Source organism: Dasypus novemcinctus, chromosome 11 (assembly GCF_030445035.2).
Source record: "Dasypus novemcinctus isolate mDasNov1 chromosome 11, mDasNov1.1.hap2, whole genome shotgun sequence".
NCBI lineage: Eukaryota > Metazoa > Chordata > Mammalia > Cingulata > Dasypodidae > Dasypus > Dasypus novemcinctus.
Genome location: NC_080683.1, coordinates 20,301,412 through 20,328,490, shown reverse-complemented (window position 1 = coordinate 20,328,490; position 27,079 = coordinate 20,301,412). Strand labels below are relative to the sequence as shown.

The 27,079-nt window shown below is 36.5% G+C and overlaps 1 protein-coding gene across 2 annotated transcripts in view; it reads left to right on the top strand.

The window, feature by feature from the left end:
- The window catches only part of PTCHD4 (patched domain containing 4), a 190,272-nt gene that overhangs the window by 43,054 nt on the left and 120,139 nt on the right, over positions 1-27,079 (top strand). For both annotated transcript variants that reach the window (XM_023587187.3, XM_004452791.3), the window contains one exon: positions 7,014-7,494. In XM_023587187.3, coding sequence (XP_023442955.1) covers positions 7,014-7,494 — 481 coding nt within the window. The remainder of the gene's footprint in view (positions 1-7,013; positions 7,495-27,079) is intronic.

Sequence of the window (27,079 nt, the reverse complement as noted above, 5' to 3'; positions counted from 1 at the left end):
GGGGCAAATTCTTGATCATTCTCTGTTTGAGAAGAATTCTCCCTGGAAATTACTCAAAGAAAGAGGAGAAGACACAAGTTGGTACAGATTTAGAAGAAGATAAATGAAAACTTTTTTCTATGGAAATAAACATGGGTCATTTTGTGTCTCTTCTTTCTTCTAAATTGGAGTTATTCCCTTTTATTTTCTCTTAAGGAAGATTTCTCTAGCCTACTTTTTAATGTCTAATGAGCTTACTATCAATGAACATTGAATACATAGCTAATAAGACCTTTAGAAATTACATAAACCTTTCATTTTGAAGATGAGAGAATTGACATCCAGAGAAGTCAAGCAGCCTGTCTTGTTACTCTGTGTGGTAGCAGAATTGAAAATTGAAACCAGGTGTTCCCCCTCTACTCTTTCTACCATGTTATAGACATTTGCTCAAAAATGCGGAATAATTGTAGATAGCTAAGTGAATAAATAGTATCATTTAAATATTAAATGTATGACATATTAATAAGAATATTAATATCTAACTATTTTGAGCACCATTCTACATTCTTTATATGTATTAACTCATCTGATCTTCATAATGCTTTATGATCCTTATTTTAATCAGTAACTGAGGCACAGAGAGCTTAAGAGACTTGCAAAGTCACACTTAGCACTTGTCAGTGCTAAGATTAGAATCATGCAAGAGGAACACCTATGATCTTGAGTTGGTGCATTTAACTGCTATATTGTACTTTCTCTCATTCAAGTATATTCATAAATTATTCAAATATATGTGCAGTGCTGTTAAAAACATGGGCTTTCAAGTCAGAAACAGGAATCAAGTTCTTGTTGCCACTTAGTACTCACATATCCTTATTCACATTCTTTTCTGTGTTTCAACCCCTGTATCCTTATCAATGATATGAGGCTCTTTCAAAATAGCACTTCCTTGTAGGACACTGGGAAGGTTACCTAGGACAATGCAAATAAAGATTTTAAGTCTTGGAACAGTCTGTTCGCATGTTTAACAACCAACAATCTGTTAATTGATATGCTGGAGTACTCAAACCTATTTTATGTTCAGGTTGGCTAAAGTTTTTATTTCATTTCAACAACACAGAAATCTTGTTTTTTAACCATCCTCTTTGAAAAACAATCTAAAATATATCATGGTACTTTTTCTTAGTTTAATAATATGACATAGAAATTTGTTAGGATATTTTAATGTTTTAAAGTCTTAAGGTTGAAAATGGCTTTTGATTCTTTATATAGTTATTGTGATTGAATGTTGTACTATCCTACAGTGCTTAAGATAAAACACTTCCCTCCCATTTTTTTTTAAACTAAGTAAGTTATAAGAACTTGCTTTTTCATTATTTGCTTGTTTCTATTTACAATGAAGCTTTGGAGAGGAAAATTGATATAATTGAGGATTTCATTTAATCCATTTTGTATATACACTGACACTGCTTTGTTATTGAGAATAAACAAAGAAATATAAATTAGGAAATAAATATGAGGAATAAGCTTATTTTGGAAGGAACTACTAAAAAAAAATCCCTCATTATTCCTTTAGAAATATACCCATTTACCATAAAAAAGAAGGTTTTCTTTTCATGACCATTAAAAAGTTTCCAATATTTTTGCAGTCCTACCTCATAGAAAATCAATGCAATCTGAAATACAATTGTTTTGCACAGAAGCTGTGCTGCCAATTTATCTAGCAGTCACAGAAAGTATCTAAATATCAACCTAGCATATATATTGAGCAAATATGACTCTCACTCCCCTATAATTTCAAAGCATCATTGAGTCATTTTTTTCTCTGCACAACTGTCTATGACATTCATGTCTCCATCCTCTCCTATATTTTTAACTTATCTCTGAGAGTTCAATTTCCTGTTCCACTGAAGAGGTATGGATTGGGTGGGGATAATTTTAAAGGCTATGAAGTGACAACCTTAAACTAAATAAGAGCTCAAGAAACCAGGAAAGATTTTGTGTGTGTGTGGCATTACACTGCTGGTAAAGTGATGGCATCATTTATGGCTGTGAGATAGCATCATGACATGTAATTCCATTGATCCATGTTAGAACAATTTACCTACTGGAGACTGCCTTTACTGACATATCCTCAAGTTGTGGCAAGAATCTGAAATTTTGCAGGAGTTTTCTCACTGAACCTTTTCCTTTAGAACTATCCTTATTCCCTAAATTGTTCTCCACAGTGAAATCAGGGCAAGCACTCCAAAAAGTAAAGCATTGTCACTCCAGTGCTGAAAACACACCAATGATCTCTCATTGTACGACAGTTAAGCCCACTTCTTCTTAAGGCTTTCAGAGCCCTTACTAAAGAGGCACAGACATCCCTGTCTGCCGTCAACTCCTATCCCTTTCTTCAGTTCCTTAACCATCCCAGGCTGTCTTGGCCTCTAGGCCATGGATCATGCAGATCCTTTTTGCTGATAATTCCCAAAGGCCTCTTTGGTTGACTGTTTTACTGCACATTTGATGTGCAGTGAAAATAGAAAAGGAAACCTATTTTGGGGAAATGTTGCACTAGACTTAAACAGGTGGGAATGGATAAAGTTTGTTTTCTCTGGCCCAGTCTCTAATTTCTATGTTCTCCTCTTTTCACCTGAGTCCCTACTATACTCAGGCACTTAAAACTGTTTCTTAATTTTCCTGGTTTTAGCAGAGTCATCTCTAAAACATAACCCGTGACTTGTTATTTATACCTCAAGGTGAATTCACTCAGTCAACAAATATGAAGTATTTATTATGTCAGGCCTTGTGCTAGGCATAGGAGAGTATCAGCAAACAGGGCAGACAAGGTTCCACCTCTCAATGAGTGTACATTCTAATGGGGAGAAAGAAAAAGAAACATTAAATGATTAAGGTCTGTATAACCAGAAATCATTAGGGAAGAAAATAAATAGGATTATTTGATAAAGTGATTGTGAGGAAGAAGATGTCAAGTTTGCATTGTGTGGTTGGAGAAGGCCTCTCTGAAGTTGAGATCTCCATGGCAGGAAGTAGGCCTGGCAATAAGAAGAGTAGAGGGAAGGCATTCCAGGCAGAGGGCAGAATTAACTTGGTATATTCAAGGAGTGGGAAGAAAGGCCAGAACAACTGGAGGAGAGTTTGCAAGGAAAAGAATGGTAGGAGACAAGATGGAGAACTAGGTCAAGGTTGGATTGGACATGCAGGGCCTGGCAGGCCTGCAATGGTTCCTATTTTATTCCTATTAGTACCACAAGTGGAAGCCAATGGAGGGTTTTCAGTGGTGAGATGATGCAATCTCATTTTGAATTGTACAAGTAAACTCTAGTTTTACTACAGAGAAATTGAAGAAGAGCAAGAGAGGACATCAAGAGATGAATTAGGGACTTAAAGTTGTCTCATGTTATTGATGTCATTTCAGGTGAAGGTAAAAGCAATTGAAAGGGAGAGCATTGAAAGCAATGTATTACCATCTTGAAATATTTTTATTTTAAGCTTTATTATTATTAGGACATGTAAAGAGATTTCTGCACTTAAGGAAATTTCAGAACTTATGTGGAAAGGAAAAATTGAATCAAAATATGTACCAAATGGTAAGCAACTATTTTAGTGGAGAGGAAAATAAGGTAAAGTTTTAACCATAAAGAGCATTTAGTGTGGAGTAAGGGCCTACATGCCTCCCCTGAAATCACCCCCATAGTATCCAGAAAAGGGCGAGACTCGGAATCGGAACATCTGAGTTGGAACCATGGATTCATTCCTTTGACTAATACGTTTGCCCTCTCTGAGCTTCTAATTTTCCATACCTATAAGACAAAACATTTCCAGGAGGTGGAAGATCTTATCCAGCTATAAAAATAACCAATTTATGAACATTTTGGTAATAATACCATTTCTGACATTCAGAGCTCTTCAGAGTAACTTTATAGATGGATTTTCATAGAATAAAAAAGCAGAAAAATTACCTCAAGATCATATACTCTCATCTGCTTATTTTTATAGATGAGAAAACTAACACTCAGAGAGGAAAGAGAGGGACCAGCTGTGTGTTTCTCATCCAATTAGTGTGACAGTCACTGCTGCAGCCCAGATCACAAGACTCCTGATTAAGAGTTTTTGCTATTAATCCTACCTGATCTCCCCAGAGGATAATTACAATAATTATTATATTATTAATAATTCTGTTTCTTTACATAGCAGCACCTATGAATTGGTTAATTTGGGAAACTAACCAAGTCTTCTACCACTACTTACAAAATAGTAAAAAGAATTGCCATAAGAATAATATATAAAAGAGTATTTCACAGGACTATAGTGATTAGGGTGATTGTTCCAATTGCATCTATACCATGTGAACTTTCAAGGCAGATTTCCATTCAAGGACGTCCAAAGACCTTGTTTATTTTGTTCTGGTATATGGAGTGGAACAGAACAGGAAAAGAAAATCCATTCTGTTTGTTACACTGATTTAAATATAATGGGAAAAGATGAGATGAAAACATATCATTTATGAAATAATTTTTATAAAAAATGGAAATTAGACAACTTCAAAAGGGAAGTAGGCAGCTATTCAAACCCAATGAAGTTCTGTTTAAAAATCTAAATTTGGTCTTTAAAGTTTTGACTTTTAGCCAGACACATTATGAGGATGCTCTTTCTTCCACTATAATCTCCACATGAGGCCCGAGGGATGCATAAATCTTTATGCTGCTGGTAAGGATCCCCAAGAAATCTTTTTGATGATAGCAATGAGTAAAGAAAGGCAGAGCCACATATTCATAAATGAATAAATAAAGCTTTTAAAATATTTTATCTTTCAAATAATCAAAAGTGCAAGTCAACATCAAAGATGAGATTTCCAAAGAATAGAAACAATGGGGGAGCTAAAATTTATACCAAACTTAAAACAATAATAAACGAGCCTAATTGAGAAGCAATTTGGACAGTACTGAAAGAATGGAAACAGTATTGAGCACTCTGTCAGTGCTAGAACAGGATTCCTGCTACCTTTCTCCAAGCTTTTCTACCTTTGTATTTGAAACTTTCTGGAGTAGGACTATGGGTTTTTCTTGTTGTTGTTGTTGTTGTTGATGTTTTTTATAGAAGCTTTAGATCATAAATGTTATATAAAAAATATAGGGGATCCCCATAGGCCCCTCCCCCCCCACTTTCCCACATTAACAACATCCAACATTTGTTACAGTCAATGAATTCATTGAAACATTCCCACTAACTATGGACTACAGTTTACATCAGAGCTTACACTCTGCCCTGCACAATTTTGTAGATTATGACAAAATCTATAATGTTGGTCCATGGGTTTTAATCAAAAAAGAGCCTTGGGAACATATAACCAGAATTTTAGTTTGAGTTTTATAAGGAAAACAGATGGGATTTTTTTTTTTAATGCCATGGAAGTGGAAGAGAGACCCAGCAAAGCAAAAGAAGCAAGAGGAAATAAAACCCTCAAATCAGATGTTTAGAAACATTGTTCATTTAGACTTGGTCAGGTTGCATTAAACAGAATGCTAGTTTTTATGAAACATGTAGAGTAAATGGGTATATGGAGTAACTGAAATTTCTCTTGCAGTTTTTGATAATCCTGCTAACAAAAATTGCACTCTCTGTAAATCTCTCAAACTTATCGTGTTTGCAACATACTTTCAAATTTTAGGTTTGCTTTGGAGCCCATTAAAAATATAAACACCTGCCTTGATCCTGAGTGTCTGGGCTGAACAAGCCCACAATAATTGTAACAAGCGTTTACCAGAGTACAACAATGCCTTACAGTTCTATAAAATTAACACCCATCGTTATCATACTACTGCACACTATGCCTTCTAGAAAGAACCGTTTATCATGAGATAAATGGCCTAGCCTGTTCCAGGAAAATATGCCATCCTTTTATGGCATGAATTTACTTTTTTGCTGCCTCTCATCCAGTACCCACAGCACATTTTCACATTTCCAGTCTTCTCTTTTCTCATGGGATCTCTTGGTGGGTTTTCTATTCCATCTGACAATCATTGCTACTAAACTATATGACAGTTGTGGCAAAAATGAAATTCCCAAACTGCTTAAAATTTGGTGACATCTTCAGGGATTGCTTTCCGAGTGTTGAGGCATGCTGGTTGTGAACTACTGCTCTTTAGGCACCTCAGAGTCCACCTTAGGTGAAAAAGCTTACGTGTGCCTTAAAGAGCAAAACTGCTTCCCTTACCAATCTCCTGTACTTATGATCTTGCCTGTTCTACCTCATGTCTAACTCTGAAACTGAGACGACTTTTGAAACTCATGTCTGAGATTCTCAGTCTGACTGGAGACCCTGTCCATTGTCATCTGTGGAAAAATGTCAATATGTGCTAAGGGTGGTGTTTGGAGGGAACATTGTAATGAGAGATTAGGGGCTTAAAGCATATTTAGGAAACATTTCAACCCCACTAAATTAATTCTAAGAGATAGTGTATTTCTTCTGTTTTTCAATGTGCAATTGTGCTCTCAAAATATAAAGAATCAGCAAAGATGTCCGTACATGTATGTGTGTGAGTGTGTGAAGATGTGCTGACCCTAAAAAGTTCAGCGTGTCTATTAATTAGTGGATAATTATTTTAATTTTTGAAATGTTGTTAGCTCATGCCATGCTTTCTTTCTTTTTTTTTTTGGTTGACTCTGAATCAGAAAAGTTGATTCCTGCATTAAGGACTTATGCTAAATTGTGACAGAAGGAAATGGGAATATGAGTATGGATGAGATCAAAGTAGTATTTATATATATTTTCCTGTGCATGTGGTGAGTCTTGTGTAGCTTTGTAATACTCTTCATCTTTTCTAATCCTGATCATATTGCATGGTATCCCATGTAGCTCCAAAATATTAAATATGAAGCCCTATCATGCCACTCACCCGCATCAGTTCTGTGTTTGCTAAAACCTGTCTCTGCCTTCTTTGTGCTCTTTTACTTAGAATAAGAATCAGGTCTCTGGAAAGCATATCCCTCTAGTAATTTAAGTCTCTCCTTTTTCTCTTTTCAAGGATGGGAGGAACAGTTTTATTGGACACCAACTGGGTGGGGTAGTGGAAGTGCCAAACAGCAAGGACCAGCGGGTCAAGTCAGCCAGAGCCATTCAAATCACCTACTACCTCCAGACCTATGGCTCTGCCACCCAAGACCTCATAGGGGAGAAGTGGGAGAATGAGTTCTGTAAGCTTATGAGGAAGCTCCAGGAGGAACACCAAGACCTCCAGCTCTACTCTTTAGCATCCTTTAGCCTCTGGAGAGACTTTCATAAGACCAGCCTCCTGGCCAGGAGCAAGGTCCTGGTGAGCCTCGTGCTTATCCTGACCACAGCCACGCTCTCCAGCTCCATGAAGGACTGCCTGCGCAGCAAGCCCTTCCTGGGCCTTCTGGGGGTGCTCACAGTGTGCATCTCCATCGTCACGGCTGCAGGGATCTTCTTCATCACTGACGGAAAATACAACTCCACCCTGCTGGGAATTCCATTCTTCGCCATGGGTAACTATCGATCCTTGTGGTATTCGGATTCTTACCAGTTTGGGGCAAGGTAGTACATTTCTTGAATTCTCAGGGAGAAATTTGTTTAAGTCTGTAACGCTGTGTTTATGTTATTGTGGAAATTTTACTTAGGGTGGTGTCTGTCTCACTTTATGGGACTTTTCAGGAAGTCAGGGGGTGATGTCACTATTTTCCCATTTAACACTGCTCCGTGTTTTGCAAATACATAATATTGAAATTCTCTATTAAGCATCTTCAAAATTACTCGCTAGGGGTTGAGGGACAGAGTTAAGTAGAGCAAAGATCTATTTCAAACAAAATTTTGTTGTTCATATTCATTGGTATCCTCAAGTTGATAAGGTCATAAAGAGTGAATATCAAGACATGACAATTCTGAGAATTTTTTGTATATCATAATCTCAAAGAACTTCTTCAGTAAACTATGTTTACTGATTCATTTCAGCTTTTTTGCTGTGAATATATTTTACTTCCCTACCATATATAAACTAAAATCTTCCTACTGCCACTTGAAGGCATGTCCTGTATATTTTTTTCATTTCTATTGAAAATAATTAGTAACCATGCTCAGTCAAGATTACTCTTTCTTTTAAGTTTTCTTCCAGCTGTATGTAATTGACCTTGAAAATGGTGTGTGTGTGTGCACATGTGCATGCTTGCTCTCTTCCCAGGAGATCCAGCCTGGGAAGGAAAATAGGTGAGCAGCAAGACTGATGGATTATATCAGAAAAGAGATGATAACAGTGATATCCTATACTACTGCATGAGGAGTCTGTCAGGTGTGATACAATTCTCTATGTGAAGAGATTTGGAAAATGAGCTATAAAAAATGGCCCGGGGGTGGGACCCCGGCATGAGCAAAAGAGTCTTCAGCAGAAAGACAGTTGTTTTTAGATTCCCAGGTTAAAAACAGCTCTAAATTACAGTTTTAGGCAGGCAAGTGGTCAGAAAGTCTTCTGGATGATTAGGGGGGCTTCTTTTATTTTCTTTTACACTAGCAAGCATTTTTGAAGATGCTGCTGCCAAATGGGTTTACATTATAGGTTCTGGAGTCAAACCTCTATCTGGAAACCCAACGTCACTGTGACCCTAGTAAGCTAATTCAACTATTTAAACCTTAGTTTCCTCATCTAAAAATGAGGATAATAATGGTACAATTATCATAAAGTTATTTTTGAATGTAACAATATGATTAACGTTAACCCATTGTAAATGCTCAATAACTATCAGCACGTTTTAGCAGTTAGCCTGGCATGTTAACTGCAGAGTGTTAAATGATGAGTAAGAGCCCATGGCTTCAAGAAATTGAAAGTCTTCTTGGAGTTTTGCAGTAACATCTCTAAATGAATATGCATCTTGTTAATAAACAGTGTTTATTTTTCTTTTTCCCAAAGAATAATACAAAAAAATCTTTGTCACCAGTAAAAATAGTGACACTAGGTTTGAACCATTTATACTTGTTATGTTTTTAGACTCAGTCTCATTACTTGAAATAATACAAGATTTATAAAGAATCATATTGTACTGTGAAAAAATGGCAGATTCTAGGTTGATAAATTAGACATCTTAGATCCTTCTAGAGCTTTTTCTAAAGCTGATGGCAGGTTAATTGGATAATAGAAACATTTATCAGAAAAAGGTAGAATTATATGTTTCATACAATTAGAGAGAAAAGCTTACTATATTAAAGCTGGAGTTTAATGTGGACTTTACAAACCTAGAGTGGTGGTTTCATTCTTTAAACAAATAACAAGAACATCCAAAGTTACATAGAAGGAAAAGTCCAGACCCTGCAGCACCCGCTTTATCTCCACTCACAGTATTTTTTTTTTTATCGTAAAGCAGTCCTTGGCACAATAGGTGCAGACTTTAGCTAATTTGGTTCATGGTTACACCTCAGTATTCTGCTATTTTAAGCCCTTAAAATATTCTGGGAACAATATTTCTGCTATGTTCTGAAAGCATAGCAGCAAAAGACCTATTAACTCACACTCTTTCTCAGTAATAAAAGGCAAGAGTTTTGTACCATCAAGGGGGAGTTTGTTTTGTTTTGTTTGTTTGCTTTTGTTTTTTAAATAAAATGATTATAGTAGTAAAGATACCAAGATTGAAAACTCATGAAATTAAGGAAACATTCCACATTGTTAGAAACTTTGTGTTTTCATCCCGGATTTTCCACTAACTCTGTGTGTGTTTTTTGGGAAAGTTATGTATAGTCCCTTTGCCCCAGTTCATTATAAATAAAATGAAGGATTTGGACTCTTCAGTCTAAATTTTCCAGCTCCTACAGCATTTATTAATTGTATTCTATTGCAGTTAGAATTGTTCATTCCTTTATAAAAACATTTAGAGTATGTATTATCCTCAAACTTCCACTCTTTAGTCTCCCATGTTACCTTCTAATGTTAAGGGGAGAGAGAGAGATTTTAAGATTAAAAAAATATATACAGCTTTGCCTTCAGAGCCACGGACACACAGTGTAATGTGAAACATGAAGCTCATGCTATAAGAGTGGCAGGTGGAATGTGATGTTAAACATAGATAAGTTGAGTTGGGAAGATATATATATATATCAACTGGTGGTACAAACAACACTAGTTGTAACCAGTCCCTTGATGAATTACAGTTACGTGATGCTGAAACACAGAATTCAAAGTTAATTGGGTGTGAGGGGGGAAAAGCCCATTTATTTTGGTAAACCTGTATTTCTATCCCTATTTTCCTATCAGGATTGCTTTGAAGTAATGAATATTTACTCCATTATGTTCCAGGTTTCAAATCCTTCATCCTCAACAGAACTTATCCCCAAGGCTGAGTATGCAGCTTGTGATAGTCTATTTTCACATTAAACTTACTCAGCTGCCTTATTTTTGACCAGCCATCTTCATTCTGCAATGCATCTTGCTTGTTCTTTTCTCTAATCATTCTCCTGCTTAATATTCTCCATGTCTTCTAAAAGGCATTTATACTCTACCTATATATCTGGCAGTATCAAGCCAAAACAATTTTTATATATTTTCCTGGTGTCCCCAAAGGTAAATTTATAGTTGTCAAATTGTATGTTCCAGATTTGGAGATGATTACAGGAATGTATATTCTCTCTAGAAATAATTTAGAGAGAGAAATTAGATTTCTTAAAATCACCTAAAAATGACCCCATTTAGCTCCAGCCTAATGTCCTTTCTCTATCCAAGCATAAACCAATTAGAATGCCACTAATTTAATTTATAACTCATTGTCAGCCCTTTTTTTCACCCCATTTACTTTTTGTGAATGTGATTCCTCTTTCTGGGAGGAGAAATATGACTAGTATAGCACACAGGCACCAAGCTGGCTCATGCTGTATCTTTCTGATCATCTGTGGATAATTACCTGGGTCATTCGTAGCCTTGGCTCACTATTATTTTTTTTCTGCCTATCCTGCATTTGTTTCATATGCTAAAAATCTTAGTTTAGTCAGCTTGACCCCACTTTACACATACAGATGACTTGTTTGTTGGTGGGGATAACAAATTCTCCAGATAGGAGGTTTCTCTGATTATTCCAAAATGAGCTCCATATTCATACATTTATTCATTTATCTAAATACTTACTGGGTATGCTTCAGATTGTTTGAGCACTGGACAGAACTGATCAAGTCATTGCCCTCCTGGGTCTTACTTTCTAGGACTGCAGATGGGAGCAACCAAACAATAATCAAATAAATAAAAATAAACTTCCATATTCTTGATGGGATAAAAAGAATAAAAAATAAAGCATGATAAGTGGATACAGAGCATCAATAGTCCAAGGAAAATCTTTCTAAAAATGAAATTGAAGAAGGGAGCTGAATGAAGTACAGGAAGGAGCCACATGGTGAAATGGGATAAAAAGTGTCTCTGGCAAAGAGAACTATATGTGCAGAGGCCCTGAGGTAGGACCTTGCTTGTCATAGTTGAGGAAAAGCAAGGAAAGATGTGTGGCTGTAGCATAGTGGACAACTATGCTTAACAGTGGACAACTGTTAAGAAGGAGTTAGGGAGGTAGTATGGGCCATTCTCTGAAGGGCACTAGAGAAGTCAATATTTCAAAAAGTTATCCGAAGCATCTGTAGACAGGAGGGTTGTGATCTGACTTATGTTTTAAAGACATCCTTGGCTACTATATTTGGCTTAGAATAGTATGGTAGCAGTGAAGGTGGTACACAGGGATTAGACTCAGTAAACATATATGAAAGTATAATTAATAAGGTTTGTTGAAGGACTGGATGTGACTTGTGAGAAATGCCATAATGTAAAAAAAAGAGTAATCAGGATGACTTCAAGGTTCAAGGACTGAGTATTTAATAGAATGCAGTTACCATTTCCTGTAATAGGGAAGGCATGAGAGCAATAAGAACTTGATTTTATATCTGTTGACTTAGACATAGCTATTGTGCCTTCAAGTGTAAAAATGTGGAATTGACTGTATAGGATGGTATGTCATTCAGTTTCATAGGTAGAATCTATAAGTCAGAGCTGGAGATATAATTTGGGAGTGATAATTCCAACATGGAAATTGATAATATCAACTAAATAGATGTCTTAGTTTGCCAAAGTCTGATAGTGCAAAATTACCATGTGTTGGCCTTTATAATGGGGATGTATTAGGGTAAAAACTTAAAATTCTAAGACTGTGAAAAATGTCCAAATCATCAGAAAAGCTGTCTCACCAAAGGTTGGTTGCTGGCAGATCCTGGAGTCCTGCCATGTAGCAAGGCAAAATGGCAATTGTCTTGGTCTCTGCCTTCTTCTCCAGGCCACTTTCTCCTCAAGTTCAGCTGTGGATAATCAAGCATGAGGCACAGCTCATCTCTTAAGCTTTGAGCTCTTATGTGGGACTAGCTCTCAGGGGCCTCTTTCTGTGCCTCTCTGCTACACTGATTCCAGCATCTGGCCTGTTTCTCAGCCTGTCATTGTTTCTCTAGGCCTCTATCTCAGCTGTAGGTGATCCCAGAGTGCTCTTTCCTATGGCATGGTAAAATTGGCAGCTGCCTTTCTCTGTGTGTTTCTTCTTCCAGTTCTCAGTTTATATAAGACCCCTGGGTCAGGCCTGACAAAGTCTAATCAAAGACCCTCAAGTGATCTAATCAAATAATCTAATCAAAAGGTATCCTAATGCAATCAAAGGGCTCCACATCCACAAGAATGGATTAGTTTAAGAACATGATCTTTTCTGGGATCCACAAAAGAACTTCAAACTGTCATAGCAGATAAAAGGTGGAAAATAGATAAAGTCTTAGATCTGAGTCTTGGGCCTTCCCAATGCTTAAAAATTGGGAAGATGAAGATGATTCAGAAAATGATATTAAGAAGTCTAAGGCAGTGAGATAATATGATGGTTACTAGCAACCTTGTTAAGGCCTGCTTTGGGGAGTATCAGGGAAAAAGGGTACTTTAACTAGGTTCAATAGAGCTTGCATGAGAGGAACTGATGATAGTGCACAAAAACAACTCTTCAAGGAGTTTTACATTAACAGAGAATAGTATGAGAGCACCAATATGGATTCAAGGTTTCTTAGGGGTTATATGGAAGAAAATAGAACATGTTTACATGCTGATGGGAATGTTCAGTAGTGAAAGAAAACTTCACAATAGAACAGAGAGAGAATGAAATTTTAAAAACAACATCATTGAATAGGACAGATGGGATTGGATTCAGAGTACAAGTGGAGGCATTGGTTTTTGCATAGATGGTTCATCTACAGTAAGAAAAAGGAAGGAAAGATAAAAGGACAGATCCAGATAGATTGGTATATTTGGGTGTGGGAACAGTGGGGACATTTGGTAGTTCTTTTCTCTGGCTTTGGCTTTGTCAGTAAAATATAAAGCAAGTCATCAACTGAGAATAAATTTGGGGTAGGAGGTGTTGATTTGAGGAAAGTAGAGAGAAATCGAAAGAAGCATTTTGGAAAATTAGAGAATTAATTAAATAGGAAAATATAGAAGCATTACTAAGAAGCACCAAGGGCCCACTTGAAGTTTGCACTCTTGAATTAAAAAAGAAATCAGGCAGCATGATTGCTGTGTTATTTGTTTTTTGTTTTGTTTTGTTTTAGTCCTACACATATATAACTGGATGTGGGAGTTGAGTAAGCATAGAGATTAACAACAACAAAACAACAACAACAACAAGAACAAAACAACAACAGAAAACATATAAGGGTTAAAGGTGTATGCAAAGAAGCAACTGTAATAATGAACTGTGAAAATTGTTAGTCAGGATCAGCTGGGCTATGTTTCAGTGACAACTAGACCCTTAAATTTAATCGGCTTAATACAATAAGGATTTATTTCTTCCTCACATCATAGTGCAGTGTTACTCAAGACTCTTTCCTTGGCACCTGCTTCCAACAGTAACTCATTGATCAAGACTGTTGCCTTATTACAACCCTACCTTCTCAGAGGTGGTGTTTCCAACTATGTTAATGGTAGAAAGAATATACAGATAACTCACACCTACTCTTAACTACATTGGAACAGTTGATTCACACCACTTTCCATTGGCCACAAGCCAACTACAAGGGAGTATGAAAAATGTAGGAAAGCACATGGATTATTTTGTAAGCATCAACTTTCTCTTCCACAAAAGCAAACACAAATAATAAAGGAAATGAGGATATTATTCACCATAACCTTCATATTAAGAAGTTGGCAGGGTCAAAACATGAGAATTTTTCAGAGATCAGAGAATTGTTTAAGTAGGGTCTGTTCTGCTTATCTATTGCTGTATAGCAAACACTGAAAAATTTAGTGGTATAAAATAAACAACCATTTTATTGTAGAAAGGGCACGGTGAGGTCAGCTCTCCTCATTTTCACAATGTCTGGGACTCATCTGAGGTGACTCAAATGGCAGAACATCTAAATGTGGCCTCTAATCAGACTTTTTGTATGGTGGCTCAGGGCTCTAAGGAATAATGTTGAAAGAGAACAAAGAAGAAGTCAACAGGCTAGCCTAGTCACTAATGTCACATAGCGTCACTTCTTGCATATTCTATAGTTTACATACAAGTTTCTAAGTCCAGCCCAGATTCAAAGGAAGGGCAATTGGATTTCACCTCTTAATGAAGCAATGACAAGATCACTTTGCAGAAGAGCAAATAGAATGGGAGCTACTCTAATGGCTATCTTTAGAAAAGGAAATCTTCCATATGGTTTTTATGTGAATGAGCTATGGAGGGAAGATTTGGATTCTAGAGATACTTGATATAAACGTTTTTGAAAAGAGATTATTACTAATTAATATGTTTATGATTTTATCATTTTAGAGTGTTACCAATAGAGGACATGAGGAGTTTAAAGGGCCATAGAGGCCTGAATAGAGAATGGATTGTCCCTGTGAATTTTTAAATCACCGAAAATTTTGACAAGAGTGGTGGTGGTTATAGACACTGAGCCACTGGTTAAATCTTCAACAAAAGAGAGTGACTGACCCTGGAGTCTGCAGAGAAATGCAAAAAATAGGAAGAGGAGTTTACGTAGTCTGTGGTGTACATGCCAAAGGAGTGGGGGTTTTTAGAGAATAAAGAAGCAACATCTGTGACATCCCAAGGGGATAAAAGATAATACCTATAACATTTTCAGATCCAGTGGTATAGGAAGTATAGGGGAATCAAACAGCCTCCACTGGGAAGGGCTGCAGAGGAACAGTGTCCTCAGGGACAGCCAGTTTTCATACAGCTGAAGGTAAAAATAATTTTGGGAGAAGTTTTTTATATGGGAACTCAGTGATGACAGACTGTGAGTTCCAGGGGACATCGGTTTTTGAGGCTGGAAGGGATGGGGAAATGGTCAGGTTGGAAGATGTAGAGAACTCTTTGGGCAATAAGAGCCCAGGCAAAGATCTGGGGATCTTGAGCTTTTGTGGTCACTGACTGAGAGGGTAAGTGTGACTTGACAGTAGTATTGATGGTCCCAACACAGAGTGTCTCTTAAATTGTAAGTCAGGCCATATCACTTATCTTCTCAAATCCCTCCAATAGTTTCTTATCTAAACCAAAATAAAAAATACAGATCTTCATTGCTCTCCAAAGCCCAACAAGATCTGACCTCTGCCACCTCTCCGACCTCGGGTCAAACCATTCTCTCTCTCATTCTGCTCCAGCCAAACTGGCTGCCGTCTCCTCCCAAACCATGCCAGGCACTTTCGCCCGTGCCTGAAATGCTCTTCCTCAGCTACCTGCAGACTTGTCTCCTTACCCCTTCCAGACCTTGATGCAAATGTTACCTTCTCAGTGAGGACTTCCCAGGCCACTCTATCTAAAACTACAAGTGCCTCACTAATACTTCCTATCTCCTTTCCTGCTTTGATTTTCTCCTTAGAACTCATCATTATCTAACATACAATATATTTTACTCTTCTTTGTTTTGATTACCCGTCTACTGCAACAGAATATAAACCAAATATGAATGGAGATTTTCACTGTTCTGTTCATTGCTGTTTCCCTATATGTCAAACAGAATGTGGCCCACAGTAGGCACTTAATAAATATATGTTGAAATAATGAATGAATTATTTCTTAGTGTTTTTCAAATGGTGCATAATAGAGAGACAGTAAAACAATTTAATGCGTCATGGTCTACATTTTTAACTTAAGGAAAAGAAAAGAGCTAGAAAGGAGCTAGAAATATTAGAAGATGCTGTGTATATAAGATTATTTTTCATACTTTTGTTTCAGTTTAATATATATGTATAATACTTCACTACATAAAATGTATTGCTAATGTAGGTCATAGCCAAAATTTTCAGAAAAATATAATTTTTGGACTTCTTTGCACTGATCTCTTATGCAGATCATGGTGATAGGTGGGGATTTTTTGATATGGGAGACAGCTGAGGAACTCATCAGAAGCACAGGAGACTGTCTCCTTTGGAGACAGTATATGGATATAGGGGCAGGTTTGCCAGGGATGTAAGTATCAAGGTGCAACTTCTTGGTACTTCTACTTGCCTGGCCAGGAATCAGTACAGTGTTCAGCACAAAGAGGGCCCTCAGTAAAGACTTGATGGTTGGGTAAAGTTTCCTAATCATCAGGGTGTTATGGTATCAGCAATGTTTCCCTATGAGTTGGCATTTCTACAGGACCATTTTACTTATAGTCACTAACCCCACCAGAAGCCTTCCCAAAATATTCCTAAACATGGAAGCTATCGACATTCTTATTTTAACATCAACAATGTTCAATTGGAGCTATTTCTCAGCCATGTTAATTGTAGCTACCCAAAGTTCTCACAGTAGGAATTTTGCAAAAATTGCTTATTGATGGCTTTTGTGACTGTTAGGATTCTTAGAGCAAGAAAAGAAAAGCCTTAGCTTTTAGTTGCTTTGAGCTAGGATATTTAATATCTCTGTTTTTACGTGTTATTCATTAGTTTGTTTCTTTATATTGATCTCTGTTCTTCTTTTGTAGCTTTGACAGGGATCTCATAGGTCAGAGGTTTTTAATGAGAGTTAAGACATTGTCTTGATAGCTAGTTTGTGCAGATGTTTTGGAGGTGAAAAGGGAAGAGAGCTTGATATAATAAGTATACAGTTGAATTCTATGCCAAGAATTTGAGGTTATATTGAATAGTATGTTCTTTTATGATACTGGACTGTCCAAAATCAGTAGTAATTATGTCCTTAAGACACTGCATTTTCTTTGAAGTTAACTCCATCTGTTGTACTTTCGCTGCTAATGAGCTTCCTCTAGTGGTGATTAGAGTTTAAGAAAGAGAAAGCATACAGTTACACAACAAATTACTCAGGGTGAGAGGCATATGGACCCTTTTTGGTGATCTTGTTTATTTCAAGTACAGCTGATATGCTAGCATAGACTTTTAAATTGGAAAGATTTGTAAATATGCCTCATGGTCTCTAATAGGTGCTTCCCTTGCTTTTTCTTCTTGAATATTTAAGCAGTGAGGAAACTGAGAGGGACATGAATTTATTCGGCACACTGTGGAATTATTAATATGCCGGATAACGCTACCATTTCTCCAGCTTGGACATCTGTGCCTTCCTCAAATACAAGTCTATCAAAAGCAACTAACTATCTTCATTAATTGAAGTTGACTTGAATGTCATGTCAGAATGTCCCAAAGACAGAGGTTCCTGATGCAGAAGAGCAGTAATTGCCTGCCAGAATGGGACTGTCTGCAGTGCCTCATCAAGGTAAACACTGAGACTTGAAGGACAAACTCATTAAGGCTTAGGCCATTGCTTTTCTGAGGAAAAACAAATTCTCCTCCAGATAAAATTCATTTAAAATATCAAGACTTGCTTCCTAGGTTCAGTTCTTTTTCAAGTCAGTATTTTCAAACCTAGTCATCTAACAAAAAAGAGAGTCAACAGAGAATGAGGTAAAACCTGTGTTGATTTGAGGAACTTAGTGGTCAGCTGTACGCTTCCAGGAAAAATCACAGCATCCCTGTGCCCTGCTTCCCACCTGCCTTCCTACAATACTTTGGTTTATGTATGCATCAAATATCTTTGTGTCAAAGTTAGTTTTGCTTTGGTTTTGTGTTGTTTAGTGATTAAGCAATGCCTTCATCCAGGCTGAAGCAAAATTCTAATATTCAAGCCATAACTTAGAGATACATCTCTATGTACCCTTAGAAAAACTACAGCTTTGGCTTTGAAATTAATATAAAGAAGATGCTGCTATCTTTCCTCAAGCTTCCACATTGTACTTGGCTTAGTGGGAATAAGAATGATATGTACAGGCCTGTGATATTTCCAGTGATTGTTTCATTTTCAGTGAGACATGTGAACTAAATATTACATTTAATAACATAAATTAGTAAAGTTTGAGTTAATATTTACTAGTGGGCTTTGAGATGACATAATAAAAAGCATAGATAAGCTGAAACATAATGAAGGATATAAATCAAATAATAAAGGAAAAGGAGATAGTTCTATTAGAGGTACATAATTAGATTAAAATTCTTTTCAGTCAAAATGAAAAGGGAAACAGTTTAGATGGCTTGAATGATCACCAACTGAGATCACCAAAAATGATGACTGAGAGGCACCAAACTTGTCAATTTTGGTAGGAGGGCTATAATGAACATAATGAGAACTTTTTATAATAATTAACAGTAGATTGCAGGAATCACTCTCTTTAAATCTTTCACCTCTCCCTCTCTTCCCCATCATCGACAACTATCAGGATAAGTTTATATACCTCTGTGTTGGTCAATGTTTGGCAAATAATAAGTGCTCAATACTTATTTCTTGAACAAATGACTTGAAATTTCACCAGCAAAAATAAAGGTTAATTTTTTAAGAAATAGTTTAGACATCTGTGAATGAAATTGTGTGTGTCCTTTTAAAAAAAATCTAGAACAATGGTTTTTAAACAAAGCCATTGAAAGTTATTGTAGGACGAGGAGATTTTTGCGTTTCCGAATAGGAGTTTAGTCTGAATGTGACGTATTTTCTTTGTTTGACATTTCATATAATTAAAAGTATTCCCATGGCCATTTTCTCATGAAAACAGTTTCCTTACTTGCCAAGGAGTAAGTCGGTTAGCTATATCTATTAAATAAGGAAATAAAATCACCAGAAATGTTCTCTAGGCTATTGTGAAACCAGAATCAGAAACCTGTTTCTTGACTTTTCCTCCCAGCCTCCTTGCACTCTTTTCAGGTTTTCTCAAAAAAGAGTTCCAGGGGCTCCTCTCCATGCACTGGGGTACTATGGGGCCTGGGAGAACTGAGCCCACAAGAGCTGCCACTGCTCCTGACTGTGTTCTTCATCCTGATTTTTTCTTAACATGGTGAGTTTCCATGAATACTTAGGTTGAGGAAATAAATCCCATGGATTAAAAAAAAAAATTGAAAGTGACCACTCTTCTACCATTCTATATTGTCTTCTTTAAAATATAATGGAAGGGAACTAAACTCGAGATAACCTAAATTTATTTTACAGCCTGGGAGGCTCTTTTCAATCGAGTGTTAAAATTTCCTGTAGTCATTTTATTGAAGTGTTTCTAGAGGTGTGATTTCTACTTAACACTTTAACTTTCTCTCCTGTAGACAAGTTGACCTATTTTTAAGGTGCTACAAATCTAAAGGGATGGCAACAATAAGGGTATATGGTTGCCAGGGGAAACCAAAGGAGACTGCTAAGAAATTCCAAACTGTAGAATTATCTTTGTAACGTGACTATGTTCAGGGTTAGAATGTCTTGCAAGTCACAAAATCGTACTTTAAAAACATTTGCAGTGGAGGGGGAGGGAAAAAAAACAAAAAAACACAGCAAGGGTAGTGGATGTGACTTGAGCAGTTGAGCACCTGCTTCCCTCACAAGAGGTCCTGGGTTCAGTTCCCAGTGCCTCCTAAAGAAGACAAACAACAAGCAGACAATGAGCAGATATTGACCAAAAACAATGAGCAGACAACAAGCAAAAACAAAATGAGAATGAAGGGGCTGTGGCTCGAGCAGCTGAGCACCTGCCTCCCACATGGGTAGTCCTATGTTCAGTTCCTAGTCCATCCTAAAGAAAAACAAACAGACAAAGAACAGAAAACAACAAAAAAAAGGATGAGAAAAAAAAAACTGAGCACAAACAACAAGCAAAAATCAACGTGCAAAAACAATAAGCAAACAGATGAGGGAGCCATGGAGTGGGGCACAGTGGCAAAATCAGATTCTCAGTGAAAGACCCCCATTAAATAATTTGATAATATCAGTATATACTAGCCAGAATCACTGCTTCAGAAAGTGGTTTATTTATGTACCCTAACTAGACTTCCTTTCTCTCAGGTATGTAAAAACGCTGATCAGAAGGCTTAGTAATAGGCATACATTAAAGCAAAGTGAGAGCTCATAAATTTCCTTGTTCTGCTCAAGGAATGCTGTAAAATGCCCACCCTGCCTCCCAGCTCCAATGTCCTTCTTCCTTGGAAATGTCTATGCACATCACTGGTGCTTACCTCTATGCTGTCTACCGCCTTTTGTGGATTAACTTTCTCTAAATTGAACCAATATCCTTGACTATATTGGTGAGTTAACTAAGTCAGTAGTGTTTCTATTGGGACCAGGAGACATTCTTTCTCCTTTGATTACATGTTGATCAAATGAGTTTAATCCTCAAAGAGTGACTGATCATCTATTTATGATTTCCAAGTTTTTGAGGTTCTTCCCCAGTGACTTTCTATTATTCTATTTTTTCCTTTTGGGTTGTGATTTTATTTCATCTGTTTATCCCTATTCCCATTCTGCTAATGCTCCTTAATCTTATCCTGAAAAATGAAAAGTCTAAAACAGTAGCACATTGTGTGGGAGTACCTATATTCCCACCCAAACACCGTTATCCATATGCCATCTACTCCTGAGCTCAGCACCGCTTTGTTTCCACAGCAGCCTAGCCTAGGGAAAGGGACTCACCCAAGGAGTGCCATCAGGAAGGTCTCTGAACATCTGCTAATTCCACTCATTCCACTGTCTTATCCACATTTTTTGCTCCGACCAAAACCAAACTAATATATGTACAAATAACAAGACTGATTCATGTTTCATGATGTTCTTTTTCCAGAAATTCCCTTCTACTTCTTCCTTGTTCTGATTTTCAGTGCTCAGTTGTCTCTTTTTCTATGGCATCTCTTACTGGCTTCCACCTCTAAACCCAAGAATGACAGATCAGCGTCCACTTTGGCTTGTTTGCAGGCCTCTTTACCTCTATACTAAGCTGCAAAGCCTTCCCTAGAAAAGATCAAACTTACTATTTTTGAATCCTCAGCAACTACTAAAGGGTCTAGCACACCCCTATAGGTATTTTAATTCTTTTTTAACTGTCTGAATGAAGGACTGCTTTACCATGTTGACCTATTATGTAATATTGGTCTTTGCTTTGGGCTCCTCGTATAGTACTTGTGCTGGTCACTCTCTCTTTGCACTCCCCAACAACACCAGACTTTTTTCTCCATTCCACCCTGTGAACTACCTCATCCAGGTTCCCTTGTTCTCTGTCCCTTGATTGGGTTTGGCCAATAAAGAGGCACTGTCAGGAGATAGGACTGGAGGAGAAAGAGGCCAAGGATTTGCCTGCTCCTCCTTTCCTTGCTTTGACACTATTTCTTTGGCAACAACTAAAGTCGTTCTCTGGCAGGCAGCACCTCCTCCACATTTCCAGCTCCTTCTGGGTCCTGGTAATACCATGACCTCCCTTTACTCCTTTAGACCTAAAAGTGTTAACAGTTTCTTACCCTTGACAGTTGCTGTGTGCTTCAGTATTCCTTATTTTTAACATAGTCCCTGGCCATATCTCTGTAAGTTGTCCCTTAATTAAAGTCTTCTCATTTTTACCATCTGAGGGATTTCTGCATCCTGCTAAGCCTCCCAGTATCTTGTTATATCTGATTCAGCATGAAAATATGCTCTGATCTGAAGTTCTAACCCAAAGTCCATCCACTTGCCTTAATTCACTGTTTAACTCTTACTGACCAATCTTCTACAAGGGCATTGAATCCTCCTTTAATTACCAGCCTAACTCTGGCCATCAATGGACCTGGTAATGGTCCAGATTGCCTACCTGAAACCTGGGCATCTGCTATCAAATTCTGCTCCCCATTTTGGACATCTTAAGTTAAAATGTCCAGGACATTTTACATTGTACCACCTTTCAGTGGCCAGTCTTCTGGATTCATTTCCCCTACTGTTCTAGTGCCTGGACCCTGCCTCTGCCAATAATTTGAAATCTTGAGGGCAAATCCTCCTATGCAGAGACTTGTTATTATATCTCCCCTCACTATTGTGGTGTGTCTGTTTTGAGAAAAAAGCCTGAAGAGAATTTCTCATCCCTACATGTTTTTTGTCTTCCAATAAAAATGTGACTGGCATTAGCAGAGGCTAAGCTCTCTGCAGGAAAGAATGAGACAGTTATCTCATTAGAGAATCCCATATCCCTATAATTATTTTTAGGTCATACTGGCTGTTTTCTTCCTTGTTCCCAGTTTAAGCTAAAGTAGTTTGCTATGAAATTGTTGCCTTACAGTCAGACATTCCAAATATATATGAAAAGAGCCTGCCTGTCCTTGTTTTGTGCCATAGTGACTGCTTTTGCAGCTCAAAATAGCACTGGCATTCATTCCTGGCATGTATTACTGCAAGCTTCTATCAAATTTGCTGTCCATACTTACCCTGAAGTCATTTTCAGCATTGCTGCTTTCCAAGTATTTCCTTCTCATTGAGTATCTGTGTCTTACTTCCCACAAAGCTATTTATTTTTCATTTCAAGGTTGACATACATCCTTTTACCAACCTCTCTTCTCTCTAGAAACTCTATTTTCTGTTCCTGGGTAGTTTTTATTCTTTTTTTCTGTTTATTGTTCCCTTATTAAAAAAACAATGTATATTCATTACAGAAAACACTGAAAGAAAAATCATACAATACCCATCTAGAGACAATTATTAATAATTTCATGTTTATCCCTTGAGTATAAAGATAAATAGTAAATGTATAGATATATATGTATAAAGCAAAAATGAGATGAATTTATGTATACTATTGCACAGCTTGCATTATAATTTTATGATAAATCAAGAACATCCATGCATGAAGAAAATGTACAAAATATGTTTGTGTACAATTTGGTGCTGATAGTTATACATGAACTCATCTGAATACCACTCCAGTCAAGACTAGAACATTACCAGCATTCTAGAAGCCTCCTGAGTGCCTCTTCCTACTCACAACCCTGTATCCTGACCTTTATGATCATAAGCTTTTAATTGTCTTTGTAGTTTCACTGCCTGTGTTATTATGGATTTGCATGCATATAATATATATAATGTTATATTTTCTTGTGGAATTAAATATTTTATCAATATAAAGTGATATTCCACTTCTAGAAATGAGTTTTGCTTTAAAGTTTATTTTCTGATATAAAAATAGCTTCATCAGAATCTTCTCTTCATATTAGTTAAGTATATCTTTTCCCATTCCTTTAATGTCAATCTTTCTGCTTTCTTTGATCTTAGTTATGTTTCTTGTATAATGCATATATTTGGATATGGAAATTTTTCTAGCCTAATGACTTTTGTCTCTTAGTTAAGAAATTTAGTCCCTTCAGTGCCTTTAATTAATTTCCATATAATTTCAGATATGTTTGGGTTTAAGTCTACCATCTTATTTTGTGTTTTCTATTAGTCTCAAATGTCCTCTTTTTGGATTGAATTAATATATGTTATTTTCCTTTATTTTCATTTTGCTAGTTTGGAAGTTAAATATGTTGCTTCCGATTTTGTGAATGCCCTAGAAATTACAATGTGCATACTTATCTTGCCAAAAGCTAAAATTAATCAAAACCTTTCTTTTCCTTCCATATATGATGAAGATGTTAGATCATTTGAACTCAATTTATTCTTACTTGTGACTTATGTGTAATTGCTGTTGAGTACTTTAATAGTGATTTTATTTTTAGCTGGACATTATTATTTCCTTGTTATGCCATCCATGTTCTTTTATTATACATTTACCCATAATATTTGCCACTTCTCAAAATTATTTCTTCTTGCATCTCAGAATCATGTTCTTCTTTCTAAAGGGCATTATTTTTTTTCCTTTAGAGATATTCCATTGGTGATAAATTCTCAGTTTTTGGTTTGTGTTTCTTAACATGTCCTTTTTTGCCTTCATACTTGAAAGTTACTATTGCTGAGTATAGAATTATTTAGTTACAGTGAACGTATTGACTCTCTATCAACTTTCTTCCATTGTAGTTTTTGTCTTTGATTTTCCGCAGTTTTTCTCTGATATCTCTAAATATGGATGTCTTTTTATTTATTTCATTCATGATTTGCAGGATCTCTTGATTTCATGGATTATAGTCTTTCATAAGTTCTAAAATATTATCAGATTTATCAGTTCAAATATTTTCTCCACTTTATTCTTTTCTCCTGGGACTCCAATGAAACATTACAACTTTTCATCGCTCTAGCATACCTTTTCTATTTTCCAACCTTTTTTCTTTCTGTATTGTATTCTGAACAGTTTCTTTTCTATCCTTCAATTTGCTTATTTTCTCTTTTGCTGCATCTATATTGCTAACTATATCCACTAAAGTATTAATTTTTATTATTGGATTTTTAATTTCTAGAAGGTTGATTTAGTTCTTTTTTATTCTCTTATCTATATATGTTTCTTATTATCTTAATACACTTTCAAGTTTATATATATTTGTAATACAGTAAGCATAAGCTTATATGATTAAGGGCTTTGTTGCTGCCTACTGTTTATGTAGTTCTTAAATCGATTTCTTTGTTTCCTTGTGTGCCCCATTATCTAACAGGACATGGTAGTCATCGTCCTTGAAAAAAAAATTATTTTCAAGTTCCTATCACAGTGTTCTCTCTTCCAAAGGAAATTTCTGTTTGCATCTTCCCAGCACCTTGGATTCTGCTAATTGGAGGGTATCACAGATCTAGTTCACAGTCTGAGATTACTTGCTCTGCCCAGACTATGACTTCCATTATGAAAATGTACACAAAGACCCATCTATAAATACAACTTGTAAAATACCTTTGTTTTCCTTTTCATTTTTCTTCTTCTATATCAGTTAACACAAAGGCAATCTTTTCTAAATTGCCCTGTGAATGGAAGTCAGACAGAGGTGAGGATTAGTTTTAAGGTGTCATTGCTCTGAGGCCGTGGCTTTGGGGTTTCAGCTTGAGGTGGAGAAGCTATCCTTAGAAGAATTTCCTCCTTAGGCAGCCCCTGGAACTAAAGTTCTGTCCCATTTCATCCTATGTGGCGACAGACCTGAAGCCCACGTGTGCAGAATTGAAAAATCCCCTGAGAGATAAGATGAAATTGCTGTGAAATTGTGCTAACCACTATAGTATCAGTTTTTCCCCAAGAATTTGGTCTTAAAATTCTCTAATATATTTACAGCTCTTTGATGGTTTTCAGGTGATGAGAGTTTGATAGTACATGTTTTAGTATATTGTGTATATATTTTCCTTCAGCATTTTTTCTTGTTTTCAGCTTGGCAGTTGATCCAAATAACATAATCTTGTAATATCAGGAATCAGAATTACCTGCAATATCACTTTTAATGGCTGGGTATTATTTCCGGCCCTCTTTTTAAACTATCACCATTTTAGTATTTTCCAGATATGTTGGTGCTCTGAAATTGATATTAATGTCTTCTAATCACAATTTTACTCTTCACAAAATCCCACAGGTGACAATTTGATCATTAACCTCAATTTTGATCTAGTAGATAATGTTCAAGTACAAATTATTTTGTGTACATTTTTCAAATGCTTACTTTTACTGCAGAACTAATGTTTCGTTTCTTCAAAACATGGTATCTCCTTCCCAAAGGAGAGGTATTGCCACTTTGAGTATTTTAATCTGAATGTAGAAGAAAATTGTTTCAAAATATGAAATGCAATAGAATGACTTTAACCATAGTATGACAGTTCACCATCATGAGTGTGCGGTAGGGTCACAGTTGCCTTCCTCATACAGTGATTTGATTTTTGTATCCACGATCAGAATATTGAGAGGATGCCAATCACTACATTGCTAGACCATATAGCTGCTAATCCTACCCTATAGCTTGATGTTCATTTTGAGAGGAAACAGAAATAACATTTATGGTGATTCTTACTGCTTACATTTCAAAAAAATCATTTTTTGGAGTATTCTTATTTGGAATTTGATTAGGCAAGGTTGAAAGGAAACATAATACAGAGCCATTAACCAGAAATGATCCAATGACTTGACGTCACTAAGATACAAAGAATAGCTCTCATAAGGCAGTAAAAACAATTAAGAAGAGACTGTATCTTTCTCCTTATCAAAGGGTTCTAAAATCAAATACCTTAGGGGTAGGCTGTTAATACTGATATTTGCAGTTGACTGTTCTAGAACAATGGAGACTGGTGGGGACTTGTGCATTGGAGACTATATGTCCTGCCTAAAAACACTCAAATTTAATTTTTATAACCTTATTACCTAAATAAGGCCTGATTTTGTCAGAGAGGCAGGATAACTGGTGATGGGATTTAATAATAACTAAAATATATTACGTACTGATTATAGCCTGGTGCTGAGCACTTTGCAGGTATTAATTGAATTAATCTTTACAAAAATCCAGTATATAGGAGCCATTGTTACTCATTAGGACAATGAGACAGATAATTTTATTAGTTGGCCAGAAGTCATCAGCTAGAACATGATAGAGTAGGACACAAACACAGGCACTCTGGCTCCCACATAAGCTCTTTACCACTCAGCACGTAATCTCTCCATGTCTGCCTAAGTAGCTAATTATTTAAACTGATTAAATTCCTGTAGACGAGTCTAATATTATCTACCAGATTATCTCAATCTCAGACATATTTCTAATTTTATGAAAGAAAAATTGATACACACATGTATGCAATGACTCATTTCAATATGAACTGAAATTTAGCATGAGGGAGGTCTGCTTTGGATTCTAAAAAGCTGGAGGTAAGTATTTGTACAGGGAGGGATAAAATGGAGGCATAGGGATAACTTTGGGTGGGGCTTTGTGGGCTTGAGGGGGGCTAGGGATGGGAGGATGGGTCAGAT